Source organism: Gavia stellata, chromosome 14 (assembly GCF_030936135.1).
Source record: "Gavia stellata isolate bGavSte3 chromosome 14, bGavSte3.hap2, whole genome shotgun sequence".
NCBI lineage: Eukaryota > Metazoa > Chordata > Aves > Gaviiformes > Gaviidae > Gavia > Gavia stellata.
Genome location: NC_082607.1, coordinates 20850967 through 20868141, shown reverse-complemented (window position 1 = coordinate 20868141; position 17175 = coordinate 20850967). Strand labels below are relative to the sequence as shown.

The 17175-nt window shown below is 43.1% G+C and overlaps 1 protein-coding gene across 1 annotated transcript in view; it reads left to right on the top strand.

The window, feature by feature from the left end:
* TRPC5 (transient receptor potential cation channel subfamily C member 5) overlaps positions 1–4506 on the top strand; it is a 65376-nt gene extending 60870 nt beyond the window's left edge. The window contains exons 7-10 of the mRNA XM_009821743.2: positions 1148–1354; positions 1534–1575; positions 3032–3121; positions 3772–4506. Coding sequence (XP_009820045.1) covers positions 1148–1354; positions 1534–1575; positions 3032–3121; positions 3772–4506 — 1074 coding nt within the window. The remainder of the gene's footprint in view (positions 1–1147; positions 1355–1533; positions 1576–3031; positions 3122–3771) is intronic.
* The last annotated feature ends 12669 nt before the right edge of the window (positions 4507–17175 follow it).

Here is a 17175-nt window from a genome sequence, read left to right as displayed (position 1 = left end):
TCTCACGTCAGATACTATTAACATAAATGCTGAACAGCTAAAATGTCATAACCATCAGCTTATCACTATTCTCTGCAATGATAACAATACACAAATTTATCATTTAAATTCAGTGTACTATTGTAAGCTGCGTTCAGCACTGCTTGGCTTGAAGGCTTCAAACTCTTCCCTACCATTTCTGTCTAATGTCAGAGTTTCTGCAGAACATACAAAACAGTGGCATTTTTTAAACTTTAAAACTAGCACGAAGCAGCATGAAATCCATTTTGAATAGCTGCAGTATCTCACTGAATCAGGGTAGATGTCTCTGCCCTGATGTTGAAGGGAATATGCAGTTTGTTACTGGGCAGAACAGCCTGTTGACTCCACGAACTAGATTGCAAATACCTTGATTTGGGGATCACCACTTTGCAGTCTGTAAGGTCAGTGTCTTGCATGGACTCAGTATTCCTTTCCTGGTGACTGTATGGACCGCGTGCCTATCTGTGCAGCTGTAAAATGATGCTATTAACTTTGCACCTTTACTTTGTTGGGATGAAAAACACTAGAGCACAGCAAGTGATAAATGAAAAAAAACCCAAAAAACCAAACAGCGAAATGGCTCCTGGTTTGTGTAAGGATAATGCAGAGGCAAGATTTAAAATATGGCACGCGTAAAATGTGTCACTTCCTTATAAAAGCTGAATTAATGGATGCTATAAAAAACAAACAAATCAAAAAACACTATGAAAGATCTTTTTCCAGGGAAGACTGTGAGAATTCATTGGATTTGGACATGAGAAACAACCGTTTGTGGTAATAAAGTGCTAGCAAAAAGCAAAATAAGAGATGTGTTTTCTTGCTTCTTATACTGGTGAACTAATAAGCACAACCTCTAAAGGATGAAGCTAGGCTTTAGCATGTGAAATTCTTTTTGCTGAATACTGCTATCATCTCATTTCTCAGTGGTTGGTATTTTTACACTCTAGCTACATTTCACACTGATTTTTTTAAGTACACCCCCAGCAAGGGAGATGGAAGAAGTGATACTGCTTTGCCTGCAGCCGGAGAAATTCTTTATTGCTCACACGTCACCTCCTTAGCCATGGGCATTTGCTCCAGGAAAGCCTGCCTAAAGCTGTTGATAGCCTCTTTTCTTCTCTCATAGGACCATGCAGATATTGAGTGGAAGTTTGCACGGACGAAGCTCTGGATGAGTTACTTCGATGAAGGTGCCACTCTGCCCCCTCCTTTTAACATTGTCCCAAGTCCCAAGTCAGTCTGGTACCTTTGCAAGTGGATTCACAATCAGCTGTGCCCAGGCAATGACTCTGACAATGAACAGAAGAGGCATGAAAACCTCAAAACATTCACAGTAAGGAGCTGCATGGTTTTATACTTCATTTTTGAGGGTGCTTGTGCATGTTCAGGATCATGAGGGCCACTGCTCTGCTGGTGCAGTAGAAGGTTGCTGGATCATAACTTGCCAAGAGCTATCAGGAGCTCTAAAGACAGGACTAAACAGGTAACATATCTGTGCCTTTCTCTTTCCAGGAACGGCATGCTGACAACCTGATTCAGAATCAACATTACCAGGTAAACTCTTCAGCACATCAAGTTTTTACTTGCTGTTTCTTCTTCCTGCTCATTTTCTAATACCTCGATTCTTACTTGCTTCTAGAATATATCTTCATAACTGTAGGTCCTCTAAGAGGATTTTGCTTATCATGGATTAAAACATTTCCTCATTAGAGGTGGGATGGTTCACTAAATCACTCCTAGCCTTTCACCCCCTCTGAAGTAGTGGAAAACTTGCCAGGTATCAGTCTGGCTGCTAAAGTCAAAGGTGACATCCCCATTGCCAATCAGAGGGACCAGGCTGTCACGCCATCCTAATTAAAACTGCTTCTGCAGCATCTTTACACACTCTTGAATCGTTCCTCTTCTGCTCTTTTTTGTAAAGCATCCCTAACTCAAACAGTGGTTGGGATTTTCTTTTGTTTTGGACAGCTCAGGAAGGAGGAATGGTTCCTTTGTTGAATTTTGCTGGTTTTGTTTATTCTCAGCCTGCCTGTCATCAAGTACTCATTAAAGTCAACCTACAAAAGGATGAAACTGTATTAAAACCACCAGCTTCAGTACTTGAATTCAGTGTGCTGTATTATGCCAGCGTGCTGGAAGAAAAAAAATTCTCCAGAATGTTAGGTGGTACATTAGGCTATACTGTCAAAAGCCATTAGTAATTTGTCTTACTTGAGACATCTCCTGCTTTTTGAAGAGTATTTTTATCTGAAGTTGATGTTTAACATAATTAGTCACCTTTGACAACAGACATGCGGTACTTTCTGACTTCACAGTCACGGGTACCAACAGTGGGATCTCTTAAAAAACCTCCCAGTAAAACCTTGGTGCGGAGACCATCTTCACGCTTCGTGTTGCACAGACTTGTTATCCCTATTTATGAAATGGGGGAAATGAAGGGAAGGTTTGGAGTAGTCTCTTCTGTGTGCAGAGATCAGTCTCTGTGTATGTTGGCCAGCACAGATGACCCTGGCAGATGTGGGTTAACGTGAACGTGCATTACCCTGTGGGCTCCTGGCTGTTCTTCAGGTTATTTGTTGTCAACATACCCTCCTTGGCTTTCGAATACTTGATAAACAATCTTCAAATAGCAAGCTTAGCCTGTCAGGATACACAGCATATACACATGGGAGTGGTAGTCTCAGAAGCTTTCAGCAGCTGAGATTAAATGGCTTGAGGATGTTTAAGAACATCAGGAATTTTTTCTCAATAACTTTCACATACACAAACCAAGTACAAAAATACTTGCTCACTGTACTTAACAACTGAGCATCCAAGGTGGAAGGTATATAACCCTTTCCAAAGGTTTGTTCTCTTTAAAAGGAAGTGTTCTGTTTCTCCTGCTAGGTGATTTTCTTTTTAGACAGCAGAGTCACGACAGTCACTGTCGGTGAGAACTCCGTGAAATGCGGTAAGAACAGAGTTTTGTCTGAGCCAGCAGCTGAATCAGACGTATTGTTTCCTATTCCAGGAAGTGATAAGAAATCTTGTGAAAAGATACGTCGCAGCAATGATAAGAACTTCCAAAACCAACGAAGGTTTAACTGAAGAAAATTTCAAGGTAATTTATTATTCCTTAATAATAATCTATTATATTCATTCAAGTAGCCACTTGCAGAGCTTGCACTAACTTGTCAAGATGATTTGTAACCTGCTGTGGAAATAGGACTATTACTGGAGCTGGGAATACATATGATGCACATGAGGGGTTTTTTGTGCAGTGAATATTCTTATTCAAGTGTCTTCTCCTATGATCACCTCCCAGATTTTAATATACAATGTTATGTAGACAAAAGCTTTGGAAAATGGTAGGAATGAAGTATCTGATTTGAGTCAACATCACATTCCTAATCCTAACCCAAACAGAGCCAAAGAATGAGTCTGGGTTAATGGATACGAAGAACACTTACCTACAAAGTTACAGCTGGGCCTATCAACTAAACAGGATTCCTGCCGTATTTCTCAATTTGGTCAAGAGGGCCGCTCCCACAGCCTGTGGAGACAAAGGTCTTGTGAGGTCTCCCATTCTCAGGATTACCAGTACTTTTTTTTTGTGTCACTGAATAATGAAGATGTAAATGGTATTCTTGTAAGTGTGATTTGGTATCAGCCATTTGCACAACTCTGAACAGTTCTCCCAAGGGAACGCGATCATTCTTTCATGTCACAGATAAAGCTGCTGAGTGTAACTAATTTCTCCTCTTGCCCTAGGAATTAAAACAGGACATCTCAAGTTTTCGCTATGAAGTTCTTGACCTCTTAGGAAATAGGAAGCCCCAGAGGAGAAGTTACTCTACCAGCAGCACAGAGGTGTCCCAAAAGGATGAAACAAATGAGGATGGTGCTGGAGAAAAATCTAAAGCCAAGAGCGTGTCTTTCAGCGTAGCTAACAAAAAAAAGGACTTCAATGTATCTGCTCTAATTAAAACGATGTCTGGGATCGAGATGGTGGAAGAGAAGCCCAAAAGCAATGGGATCAGTAAGCGCTCCTTTGTCCGAAATGGAAACAGAGTTCAGAGACTTTCCAGCTCCAAGAAGGAGTCCTTTAAGAGACTGGGCCTGCTGTTCTCCAAGATGAACGGACACGTACCTGAACCAAATTCAGAACCCATGTACACTATTTCAGATGGAATTATTCAGCCACACTACATGTGGAAAGACATTAAATATTCTCAGATTGATAAAGAGAGAGAAGAGAATTGTTCCAAAAGTGAAATTAACCTCAATGAGGTGGACTACAGTGGGAACACAAGACTTACAGGACAGAGCAAGGAGTGCCCTGTGGTTTGTACCAGCTCCCTTCACTGTGCTTCCAGTATTTGTTCCTCTAATTCCAAACTTATAGACTCCTCAGAGGATGTGTTTGATTCATGGGGAGAGGCTTGTGACTTGTTTATAAACCAGTGGAAAGATGGGCAGGAGGATCACGTTACAACTCGGCTATAAGTAAAGCTATGTTAACACCCGCTGGAAAACTTAGCCAATTATTTGTAATTGTTTGCTCTCATCTGATTCAGCATTACTATTTCCTTTCTGTCCACAGGTGAAAAAAAAGCATTTAACTACTATGTTAGCCTATTTTATAGCCATCTGCACCTTTTTTAATTTACTTTTTTTTACACTCACAAATACTAAACTAAAGGTTTCACCATTTATAAGGTCACTGTAAACCACAGGAATCCCTTCAGATGCAGTCTTAGTCTTCAAGCCCCACGGACTTCAGACACACTGGTGGCCGAGTAAAGGATTTCTCCAGTGCTCTCATCATCATCCCACCGCCACTGGGTTATCACTGCTGCTATCCAACATGATCGGCTCTGCGTCCTGCTTGATTTTCCTCGTCAACGCAACCAGCTGGTGAGCAGTAGCTTAGCAGGAGGCTGAGAATCATATTCACAATCTTTTCAGAAGGGGTTTCGGGTTATAACTGGCTTTTGTTTTCTTTAAGCAATACAACCTCTGATTCTTTCAGTTGTGTGTGTTTTTTCAGGTTGTTTATTATATTAATATTGTAAATTGTTACTGAGAAGACCCCTTTGATCATCCAGCTAGAACATGTTATGATTTGCTCATTTATTTAATTCCCATAAGAAATTCCCCCTGTAGGGAGCAGAATGACCTTCCAGTCAGGCTGACAGTAGAAGCCAGCAGCTGGCCTTGCTGCCAACTTCTGTGTAGATGAACTGACCCAAAACCAGCTGTGGCTGCTCGAAACAAACCTCAGCATGGTTCTCATGTTTCTAACAGGCTGAGCCAAAACCCAGCCCTGAGCCTTGCCCTTACACCCCACCCCTCCAGCTGTATCTGCTTTTTGAAATTCCTTATCTTATTTCCACTGCTGCATTCGCTTTTCGCTGCCTCTCTGACAGATGCCAGGCTTTAGGAAGAAAACCATCCTCCTGGTATATGGCGAGTGCTAAGAGAGATCGCCTTCCCTGGGCCTGTGAGCTGCATTTCTGAAAACGCAACCTAAGCAACAGCAGCTCAAACTGCATCTGGCAGCCTGGAACATCTCTGCAGTTCCTTTTCTAAGGTGCAACAAAAAGGAGTGCGGCAGTAGATGTCATCTTTTATTTCCCCAGCTGTGGTAGTGTCTGGACAGGGCCTAGCATCATCACTGCTTTTGTCCTAAGGAGCATCAGAGGGTGGAGAAGACAACCCCATCAAGGGCAAAATGGTTGAATTTTTAACAGTGATTTTTTTTTTTTTTAAACTATGTGTTACTTGAACTTTCTTCTGCGGTGTTGCTAAGAAACAGATGATTGGCACTTACCACCACTTCAGAGTAGTTAATCGTCAGCTGCTTTCCTGGAGGAAGCAAGTCCTGACCGGGAACTCAGAAACAGCCTTCCCGTATGGCAGAGCTTCGTTACCGTGCTCGTGCGGTCACAGTTAAGGCTCTGTTCCCAGGAGAGGTTACGTGAGCTGGAGCATATCCCAAGGGTGGTTGCCAAAAATCACCTCTTCTGTGAACTGGGTTGTGAATTCCATTTGTAAAAGCATAATGCTGGAAAATCTACACCCACCATTGGCACTGGTCAGGTTTTACCAGCAAGGGGCAGGACGGCTCTCACGGCAGGACAGGGGGTCAGGAGGAGAGGGATTTCTCACTACAGAGATGCTGGGACACCTGCAGCTGGATACTCTGCCCGAGTTTTAAACTTGGCTCCCTCTTCTTGTAAAGGAAGACCACCTTGTTGGGTTTTCCCTTTGGGCACCTATACAGCATCACCTAAAGGTTGTGATGGAGCATACCTACATCAGAGAGAGAAACGTGAACGATGCAGCCAGCTCCCGTAGCAGGGTTGCAGATGCCAACACACCAGACTCACGGGAAGTTTTCAGTACAGACCTCAAGGTGGAGACCGTGGCTCTAGGCCAGCTCTGGTATCAAGAAAAAGGAGCAGCTAGGAGCAGAGACTCAAAAATGTTTCTCTGTTCCTTGCTTACGAATGACACCAGTCTTGTTACCAGCATGCAGTATAAAGCCCAACATATTTAAGCCTCTAGCTGTGTTAGTTAAAGCAGAGTGAAAAGCATTTTTCTGTATCAACAGATTTCAGGCTTTCATACTAACGGCAGGGTTAGAGTTGTCCTTGAAAACTGCATCTCTTCCTTTATGAAAGGCTGAGCAAACTGACATTGGCGCTGCACAAGCTGACTGGCAAAATCTGGGGGTCAGAAGCAGCTTGCTGATCATTGCTGAAGAAACAGCACCCCTGTCTTTTAAGAGGCAAATCCATCGATAGGTGAGCGCTGCAGTCAGACCCAACTGAAAGCAATTCTCAAAGCAGCTCACAATAAAAGCCCTACAGTTTAATAAGCCAAACTGAGCACTTTTCTGGAAAGATGAACATTAGCAAGAGCTGCTACGGGGGGACGAAGGAAAGGGTTTGAATCATTTTATGCCTCACCTAACCACGCTGCAGTTTATGAACTCTACTTGACATGTGGCCAGCAAGTCTCTACGGTATTTCCTGTGTCACGAGTAAGAATGAAAACAATTCAAGTATGGTTATGCAGATTACATCAACTGAATTTGAGGCTGGGACAGAAGCAGGGTTCATGTCCTTGGACAGTAGAAAGGCTTTTAAGTTTTCCACGAGAGCAAGCACACTGCTACTGGTGATGATTATATTGGGTCATTCAAACACAGCACTGCATTAACAGGTACAAGTAACAAAATGAAATGCAATTAACTCCGCAGGGGTGCCCCCCAAAAATGTAAAAATGACACCGGGTGGCGCAGATCCCTTCTGTGCAAACTGCGCGAGTCATGTTCCCCTGCTGTGTCCTGAAAGGGCAGGGGAGGAACTGCCACATTGAATGGCACGATGGCAAATGCAGTCTGCAAAAATCTCTCGATAATGTTACGTTAAAGACGAGAGGTACGTCATGCGGCTGCTTGGCTGGGGCTCCCCTGGGATTTGTTTCGTGACTCAGATACTTCCCAGCTCCCAGCTAGTTTGAGATGACTTTGGAATTTAAAGACAAATATTTCATTTGGTTGTGATTAATACATGTGTCAAGGAGTTTGCAGAACTGTCAAATTGGTCCCCCAAAAGGCAAAATTCTGTTTGATTGCATCTATGCATCCCCTTTGGTAGCAATAGACTTTATAGCAGCTGGTGAATTATTACTCAAAACAGGAGCTTCAGGAGAGGAAAATTAAAGTATCTTGTGAAAAATACATTTGATAAGCAAAACCTGTTTTTTTTTTTTTAATTCACTTGCAGTCACAGTATTTGGGATTTCACTAGCATTTTTCCATTTTCAATTGCTCAAAAAAAACCAACATGGTTTAGTCGGTTATTCTTTCCTTCAGAGAAATCGGTGAACTAGCCCTGTGCTGTCTGTGCAAGCGACCAGGGTGGGAGCTGCTGGGACACTTGGAGCTTCTCCTGTGAGGAGTTAAACTTTTCCCTGGCTTGAGTTCAAGATGCACAGCTGTGCTCCAACTGATACACGCCTGGCCTTTATCCAGTGGGCTTCAATAATAATCCTTATGCATAAGCAAGGAATTTGGAATTAGGAATAACAGAGATCTTGACCACTTGCTCTTTGTTTTAGGTTTCCTGCTCTTGAAGTTGCTTTATTTCTCACCTCCCATCCTAGTGTCATTGTCACCTGCCTTTTTAAAGCAGCACACCTACAAATGATCACCGATTAAGAAATTAACAAATGACATCCAGGGTTAAGAATATCAAATGGAGCTAGAAGGTGTTTGTACTCAGGTCAGAGATTAAAGAAGTTGTTTCAGAAACAAATTAACTGACTATTTCTGCAGATTATTTGGATAACTGCATTTGTATATTATTCACTTACTGGTATATATGTAAATACTCAAGTATTTGTACACATGGTCCCCACAGAGGAAGCATGCGCAGCGGTTAGAGCACGGGATTAGAGAACAGGACTTGTGAGGTCTGTTCCCTGCTCTGCCACTGACTCACTTGTGACCTTGGGCAAGTCACTTAGCCTCTCTAATGCCTCAGTTTCCCCATCTGTAAAATAGGGATAATAATACTTACCTACCTCGCAGGGGGGGTTAGTTCCTTATTTATAAGCACTTTCAGATCTTCAAATTAAAGGCGCTATATACAGTAAGTAGTTAATATTCGTAGCAGTAGTAGGTACTTTTATTTTCTTACAACTAATTCAGGTTAGGATTTAACTGTATGTCCGTTATGATAGTTTTCCATGTAGGAAACTAGCATGGTTTCCCACAAAGGGAATTTAGGGGACTTCTGCAGTAGACAAAGAGCAGGAGCAGCATACCCTGGCAGCCTAAACTCTTAACACCCTTGCTTTTGTGATTTATGTCTCACCCTTAACGTCACCTCACTGTATTTGTGTTTCATCCTTTTTCTGATGGTACATGTAACAATTTTTAGCAGAAACGGCCACTGTAAATATTAAGAATACTTAAATAAATGTATTCATGTATAAATATAAAACCTTACCTTTTAAAGAGGTTAAAATTGGTTGTGCAACAGACTTCTAAGCACGGGGAGGTTCCACAGGCAGCCCGGCACTGATGCAGGCGCACACGGCAGGATGCTGGAGTAGGGATACAGGAAGAGTTCACCACATGTCATCGCTCTTCACCCCATCGCTGGCAAGGGCAGCAAGTCAGGCAGGTGACAAGGTGCCACAGGAGGGTGCACAATGCCCTGGGGCGCAGGGGGGCTGTGGCTGCAGCAAAATCACCCCGCTGCCTGTTTCGCCCCAAGGAGCGGGATGCGGCAGCTCCCAGGGACATGCCTTGGGCAGCGGTGTGTCGCCAGCACGACGGCTGCTGGAGGAACCTTTCCTGGGCAGCAGGAGAGTGACTCCTGCGCCCCTACGAGGGGGCTCTTCGCCCCAATTTCTCTGTAGGTACAAGTTGTTTTTCTTTAGTGCTTACTCAGGATAAAGGTCTTTGGTTTGAGTTACAGGAGCTCTAAGACTCGCCTTGCACGGTAAGCGTACGAGCGTTCTGAGCTCCCTTCCAGGAACGCGAGCAGTTGTAGGCTATCTGCACCAGGTGTTTGGACAGTTACTAACAGTGTAAGCAAGGATCTGATGTACTGCTGGGTTTTCTAGCAGTTAGGAAGCTACGTGAGCACTTGCTGCTCTCACACCATTAAGTGTATGTCCCACTTCCCTTGGGACTTCTCAGCTTTGCTTTGGTATTTCTACTTCCCTTTTCCAAAGGCCAAAATCCCAAAGAAAAAGCGTATTTCAGTTAACCAGGAGGAGGTGCAATTTTGGTTTAATTTCTGGCCGATTTCTCCTTCAAACAGTTAACTTGTCCTGCAGTGTGCTAACACTTTTCCACAGACATGTCCATGAGAAAGCTCTGTGCAGCCTCAAAGGCTGATTTCCCAAGAAACCAGATCACCCTCCCACCTCTGCTGCAATTCCAGTGTCAAACAGAACGGCAAAAAATAAGCAAAAACTCCCAAGGCGCTAGGGCTGCCTAGAATTAGTGACAGTTGTTACTTAACCAAAAACTCCCTGGAGCCGTTTTTGGGGTGGATGCGCTGTAAGGAGCTCCTCCTTGCAAGAGGGACCTCCCGGCCCCCGCGGAGGCAGGCAGCACGGCCCATCGCAGCCGGCCCAGGTGTGCTGGAAGCATCAGTGACTCTCATTCATGTAATGGTAGAATTAATTGGAATTGGTGAGACTACAGTGAATAATAAATCAGCTCACTGGAGGAGCATCTAAAATAAACTGTTACCAAAATAATCTGTAGTTTTCAGTGAATGTGCAAGTTGAAACCTAACAACTATAAAGTCAGTCCCTTACTGGGAGGAGGCGGGGAGCGCGCTGGGCTAGCCACATTAGCAAATGTCCTAAACATTTGCAATTGCATTCGATTTCATTTTCACGCTACTTCTTTCCCCAGTGCAGGCCCTTACACTTTTACAAACAAGTCATTTACATATTATTCATGTAATTGCCTCCCCCCAGAACAACTACTGCTCTGGAGTAAATTCATGACCAAGAACGACTGCTTTGAAAAGAGAACATGCTTTATCGAAAAAAAGTATATTTAAAAGGCAGAAGTGTTTGATCCTTATCTTCTGAATGTTTGATAGTCTTTTATGCTTCAGGGAAACACTTCCACCTGCTCTGGTTTTTTCAGGTGTGCAAAACAACCCCCCCAACCATAACAGCAATAGAAACCCCCCGACCTAGCTCAAACCTCCCGCTATTTTAAAAGCCAACCTGACCTCGCAGTTCTTTCTCTACATACAGGCCCTTCGCAATCAGTGGCTCGCCAACCACGGAAACAGTGCAGCCCGTTCCTCCTGGCTAGCACATCCTCCTTCAGCATGGCTTATCTTGTTTCTTCTGGGGATTCCCCCCCCCCCCCCCCCCCTTTTAAAGCATTTCCATATCAGCAGTAACTCCTAAGCCAGAAGAAATGACATGCTTAGGACAAGACGTGATCAATCAAGGAGCTGGCCTTTTAGCACGCTAGCTAACAGAACACTGTGAAACCTTCAGCCAACGGAGTGAAATGCCTTTTGACTATAAATAGCTGTTTTTGAGCAAGGGGGCACTTTTTGGTCTAGCTATTTTTTGGGTATTGTACAGTCTTATTTAAAAACTACTGAATGTGTTTATAAGGTGGGTCTGGGAACTAGAGGGCTAGGGATCTTCGAGAAGCAAAGGATAGTAGCAGATGCTGAAGTACTCTATTTTCTATATGGCAAGCCTCGAGACTAGGGCTTACTCTGCAAACAGTTTTTTTAGTGATCAAATTTTAATATCAAATTAAATCTTCATTAAAAAAAGCTATCACAGAAACAGCTTCAGACCCAAGCATATTTTAAAATGCCATTTTACTTCACAGTATAAAAAAGGTGAGGCTTTTTTTTTCCCTCCTCTTTATTTTAGTTTTGGTCAAAAACTTGATGGCCTTTTCCAGGCAAGAGAGCTTTTAGATGTTGTAAGAATTTTGCGTATGTTAAGACAGAGCGGGGACCTCAGCATTTGCCAGTTGAGTAGTAATAGCCACCCCTAGGAGAAAGGGGGGCAGAAAAGGGGAAGAGCAAAAAGCAAAAACAAACGCGTAGTTTTATGTACTTTTCTACTTGCATCTCTTCTGTCCGTAGTGCAGACTCCATGTCATACCCTCATATAACATGTAAAAATGAAATGATGTACATAATAAATAAAATTATTTATTTTATGTGTATTTTTAGCTTAACTGTAAACTGAAAAAAATAAAAAGCATTTAATTTTTTTCCCAAAAACCGTAAGCCTATTGAAATTCAAGGTGTTTCTACCTTTTCGGATGTAACATTTCCAGCTGCCTATTGATAATAAACATTTATGAACAGCAACAGACCTGACATTTTATAGTTTTTTAAAATCACATTCAGCACAGACTTCGAGGGCTGTCAGTGGTCAGAGGAGCACTTAAGGGCTCCAGTTCTAGAGACACTTATATTGGTATTTACATGAAAAAGACACAGCAGAGTCCTGCTTATGAAGTCGGCCACCCAAATGTGAGCAAGCGTTCGTGGGCAAGAGCTGCACAACACCTGGCTGGGAAAAATCCCAACCCAAAAATGTTCATTATATCCTGTCTACAACAGAAAATAGCAAACCACCAGAAGTGTTGGTAAATAAAATGCACTGCATGAATGCAATTACTTTTGTACAAAGAAGTTTAAGTAAGTGTAATTCCATTTTAATTTGCTCCCCAAAGATATCCTTCGACCAGCACAACTGTATCAGCCACGCTGGAATATACAGCAATACGACTAATAGTGTAAAAGAGTCATTAAGCAACAATATATAACTGTATTACCATAATTTGCTCATGTAAAGCTGTCCTCCAAGCAAATCTCATTAAAGTACTGGAGGCATGCAGATACGTTTCTAAAGGCTTCCATCAACTACCAGAGGCTCTCGGTCAAGCCTCCAGTAAAACAAGAGTTTCCTCACGTTAAACAATGGCAATATCCCTTTCCTTGAAAGGCAGAAGGTTCCTGCACAAGGGAGACAATGTGGACACACACAGAGATAAACACAGTCCATGCCAAAGGCTGGAGCCAAGCCCAGGACCACCGTGATGCATAGCTACAGAATTTTAAATACCCACATAAAGATAGAAGGCTACTTTTTTTTTTTAATAGAAAAGGACATTTCAAAGTTGGATGTGCACAGTCCCGCTCACATCAGAAAGCCTATAAGTTCAAAGTTAAGGCACCCCGAATGCCCAACTGTGCTTCCCGTTCCAGAAACAGGAACCGAACTGCACCTGAAAACGACTTCCATCCCCTCAGCTGTCCCTGCAGAGGCAGACAGATGTGCTGCAGCAGAAAACGCTAGATTTGGCCAGGGAGGGAGGTGGGAAGCAGGGGAAGACATTCTGCAGTGTACTTTATCTCCTCTTACTTGCGATTCCTGAGAAGTAATACAAATCACACATTCACCTAATCACCACAAATACTAAACCAAACATTTTTTACTTTCAACTATGACAAATATTAAAAAAGTACTGGTTTAAAAAGAGTTAGAAACCACAGTTTTAGATTTGAGTGGAAAATGCAAAGAGGCAGGGTGGGGAACAGGAAAAATACATAAAGGAGAGGGTAGAGGGAGTTAGATGGTCCATTAATTTCATCTCTAGAGGATATTTCTCTTAAAAGACCATTTTCTCTCACACAACAAAGTCAAGCGGTTGTCACAGCTATAGGAACAGAATGACACTTATCTTGGGGTAAACCCCAGCACCCCCAAGCTAGCGGCAAAATGTCCACCTGCTCCAGAGAAGGCACGATTGAGCATCTGGAATAAAAGTATTGCCACAAACTGAGCCTAACACATAAAAACACCCTGTCAGGACTCAGGCACATGTTCCTGTAGACCGTCACAGTTGCCGAGATGACTAAACTGCCTGTGTACGTGCTCTTAGCCTACGGCTCGTACTGGCCGAACTATTTCACACTCGCCGCAGCTCAGTGACTGCGAAGTCTGGTACGCAGCCGTGACTTGATCACGTGTAGGAGTTTCTAGATACAGGCCTGCCCTGCAAAATTTAAACTCTGATCTTATTTCAAAGCTATAAAGTCCTGGTCCAAGTGTTTTATCTTCCTCCCTTATGAAAAAAGGAGTTACTTGTAAGTCTGGGTCTGGATTTATATGTTGAATATCATCCACATATAATGCAGTCTTTGATGGTGTAATTTTATAAAAGAGAAAGGTATCCAGCAGCACTGCAGAGAGAACTGGAAGCGCAGAGTAAAACAAAACAACTAAGCTAGAAAAACAGCTTGCTGTAGGAATCGGTTTGACATTCTTATATGACCATGGAGAAAACAGAGCACAGGAGCGACAGCCCAGCAGGCTACTGCTGCTGGCAGGCAGAATCAGCGTGGTTTTTCTCTACAGTATTTATAATAATTATCTTCAATACCAGATGGATTTTACAATTCAAGAGACTTCAGAAAGAGACTCGTGCCTCTGGCGAAAAGCAGTAATGCAATGGATGTTGAGGCACACAGACTATAGCAGGACTAGCGTTACTCTGGCTGCGGAGGGCGGCTGCGGGGCGCAGGACGGAGGAGGGGGAGCGGGGCATGCACCAGGAGGGCAGCGCTCGCAGCCCAACTGCAACAGGGCACAGGCTTGGCACGTCCTTTGGCGCAAGACCTGAGCACCTCTGCCAAAATCCCGTGCTTTTACTTTACTGTGTAGCGAGCGGTGCTCAGAGAACAGAAGTGCACTCTAGTGTCTGGTGACCTGCGGGCAAACGCAGCAGGAGCAAGCTTTGGTCTGACTAAGGGCAGAAAGATTTGTGCCAGTTTAGAAGAGACCGACATACCTAAAAACACAAGCAGCTCACCCCCCCGCAAAGCACGAGAACCATGGCTGATCACCGCTTCTTTCATCCTGTGGTATCAGAAGAGAAGAGTCTTGGCTCTGAGGCTGTTTATTAGGGCCACGAAATCAGAAGTGCTCACATCCAAAGAGAGCACTCTGTGGCGCTGCCAGCTCATGGATCCTTCCTGCACAGCCGTCAGGTGTTAATTTAATTTGAGCGCCCGCCTTTCATATATAAAAACACGGTGTGGAAAAGGAGGCGGCAAGCATGACTACCGCAGACTTGGCTGCATGACTCTTCCGTTCTGTTCTCCCTTTTAAAAGGCTGAAAACCCATCCACAAAAAATAAAAATGAAAAACACATTTCAGGATCAAATCCTTGCTTTAAAAATTCATTATTATGCAACATACTACAAGAAGCCCAATAAAGAAAAAAAGTCAATGTGAAGGAAAATAATTGTTCCCAATAGAAATCAATACTCATGGATTTTTCTGTGCTTCTACTTAAAGATAAAATACACTTACGGCTGGCAAGCTATATCGCACTACCCCCTTTCACAGCAATTCTGCTGGGCATGAAAAACACAGAGCATTGGTCTGGTACCAAATTGTAACAGAGCAATAATCAAAGTGTGCCAAAATAAACAAGTCTGGATGATCACCAGGCTGACACTGGGGTCCTCGCAAAAAAAGACCCTGAGCTCACATCTCGGCACCTGCAGACCACACATACACATGCACATCCCCCAACAAAAACCCCTCTCAGACAAACCCCCAGAATTCTGTGTAATTTTGATGTGAATTATCTTATAGCCTCTGAAAAGGCAACTGTTTTGTAGCAATTGGCCACTGGAACACTTAACCACAAAACTCGGAGTAGTATTAGTACAGGGATGCTGCCACCAGACCTAGCAATCTCTAGATGAGGAAATGGCTTAAGTGTGAAGCAGGTTAGCTGTGTTTTAGGGAGAGCTGTGGCTTTTTTGGCAGCTGTTTTAGTAAGTGATGTAGAACTATTGATACACAACTCTGGAAAGCAGAATTGAAAGTAAAATACTCCAGCATTCACTTAAATTTCTGTACCATTCTAAGTTCTTTTGCTGTTAATAAAAAAGCAGCACTTCCGACCTACGGAGAGCATTCATCAACCAGCTCCAGGACACGCTGCTAACTGTTCCCCACAGCCTCTACTTGCTAGTTCAAAAAGTTAATTTTGAGCCTAAACAGCCCTGACAAAAATACACGTATCAAGTCACAGAGGTACCTCTGTAAATAAGTTAACTGGCCACATATTACATATATTATCGTACCAATTGATGTAATTCTTATGCATATCAAAGTGGCCAACACGGTCACAATAGCCATGGCTAATGCTTGAATAATCCAGCTACTGGAAGGGTAAGCAAAAACGTGCAAAAAACACTTGACTCCACCAGAATTATCAGTCAGTCTTTCTACTGAAAAAAAGAGTTTTCAGGAGACAAACTAATACCAGAAGATAAAACACCAACACTTAGCTAGGATAACCGTTTGTGCAGAGAAAAGCAAGGCTGTCTCAGTGACAGTAGAAGAAAGGAGGCATTATTCACAGCTAAAGCCTGAAAGTAGAAGATACTTAGTTCGGTGCTTGACAGCAACTGTTTGGGAGATGACAGATGGCACTCACGACTGAGGTGGAAACACACTCGATGACTCCATCATGGAGACTGTACTTCTTAAGTCTGTTCCATTTTAAAGTTCATAAATTAAGTCACATGCTTTACTGGTTCCTCTAAAAGGCTAGTCTAGTGAATGCCTTTTCAGAGAAAGGAGGAAAAAATCCTGTGGCATCTTCTCCCTTTTCTGAGAAATGTTTGTGCAAGTTGAGTGCTCCTCCAGAGGCAGAAATACAGAGGCCAAGGCCCTAACTGCCACCAACTACTTTGCAGAATCATTTTGTGTGTCTTTTTTCTCCTTTTTTTTTTTTTTTTAAAAAAACAGCACAGCAGCTCGTAAACAAATTAGCTATTCAGGGGTCATTTTCATCATGCTTTGACTTTTTACCAGGCAGCTCCATCTTGAAAAGCCATTATTAAATTGCCAAGTTAAATGTACAGCAATTAAGAGATTTGAGGAGACAAACAAAAAGCAAGTTTGCAACCCTCCCGACAGAGGACAACCATCTTCTCTTAAGGGAGGGGAAAAAATACGTCTCAAGATTTTTAAGGAAATAGCATCAACACCAGAAGTGCTGCATGAATTTAAGATAAAACTGTAAGGAATCACTTTTTCCTACTACGTTTTTGCTTCCATAGTTACTTAAAAGGGATACCAAAGGAAATATACTTTTCCCCCTCTCAATTCTGCAGTCAATCCCCCTTTTCACCACCACTTAGCTATATACCAAGAAAAAAAAACAAATCACTGAGCAGTAGCATGGACCCATAGAGTTGATTTCAACTTTGGCCCATGGCAGCTGTGCCACTGTCTGAAGCTACTGACTTCATCTCCTTATCTAAGGCAGGCTATGTTTGAATTTGGAGGACTCAAATTCCTTAACAAGATCTGGCAGCCACAGCTTTCAGAATCCAGCTCAGAGACCCAAATGCTGAAGTTACGCGAAAGTCAAGAAGATTTGTTAAATGAGTGTCTGTGCCGGTTTTCAGGGCCTCCAGCAGCACTGAGCCAGCATAACTCGCACTTGCGCCCTTGTTTGTCACCCCAGGAGAGGGCTATGCCACCATGATGCCCCCAGGGCTGTGGGCAGGGCCCAACTCGCACCCACTTCTTGTTGATTTTGCACGTACAAT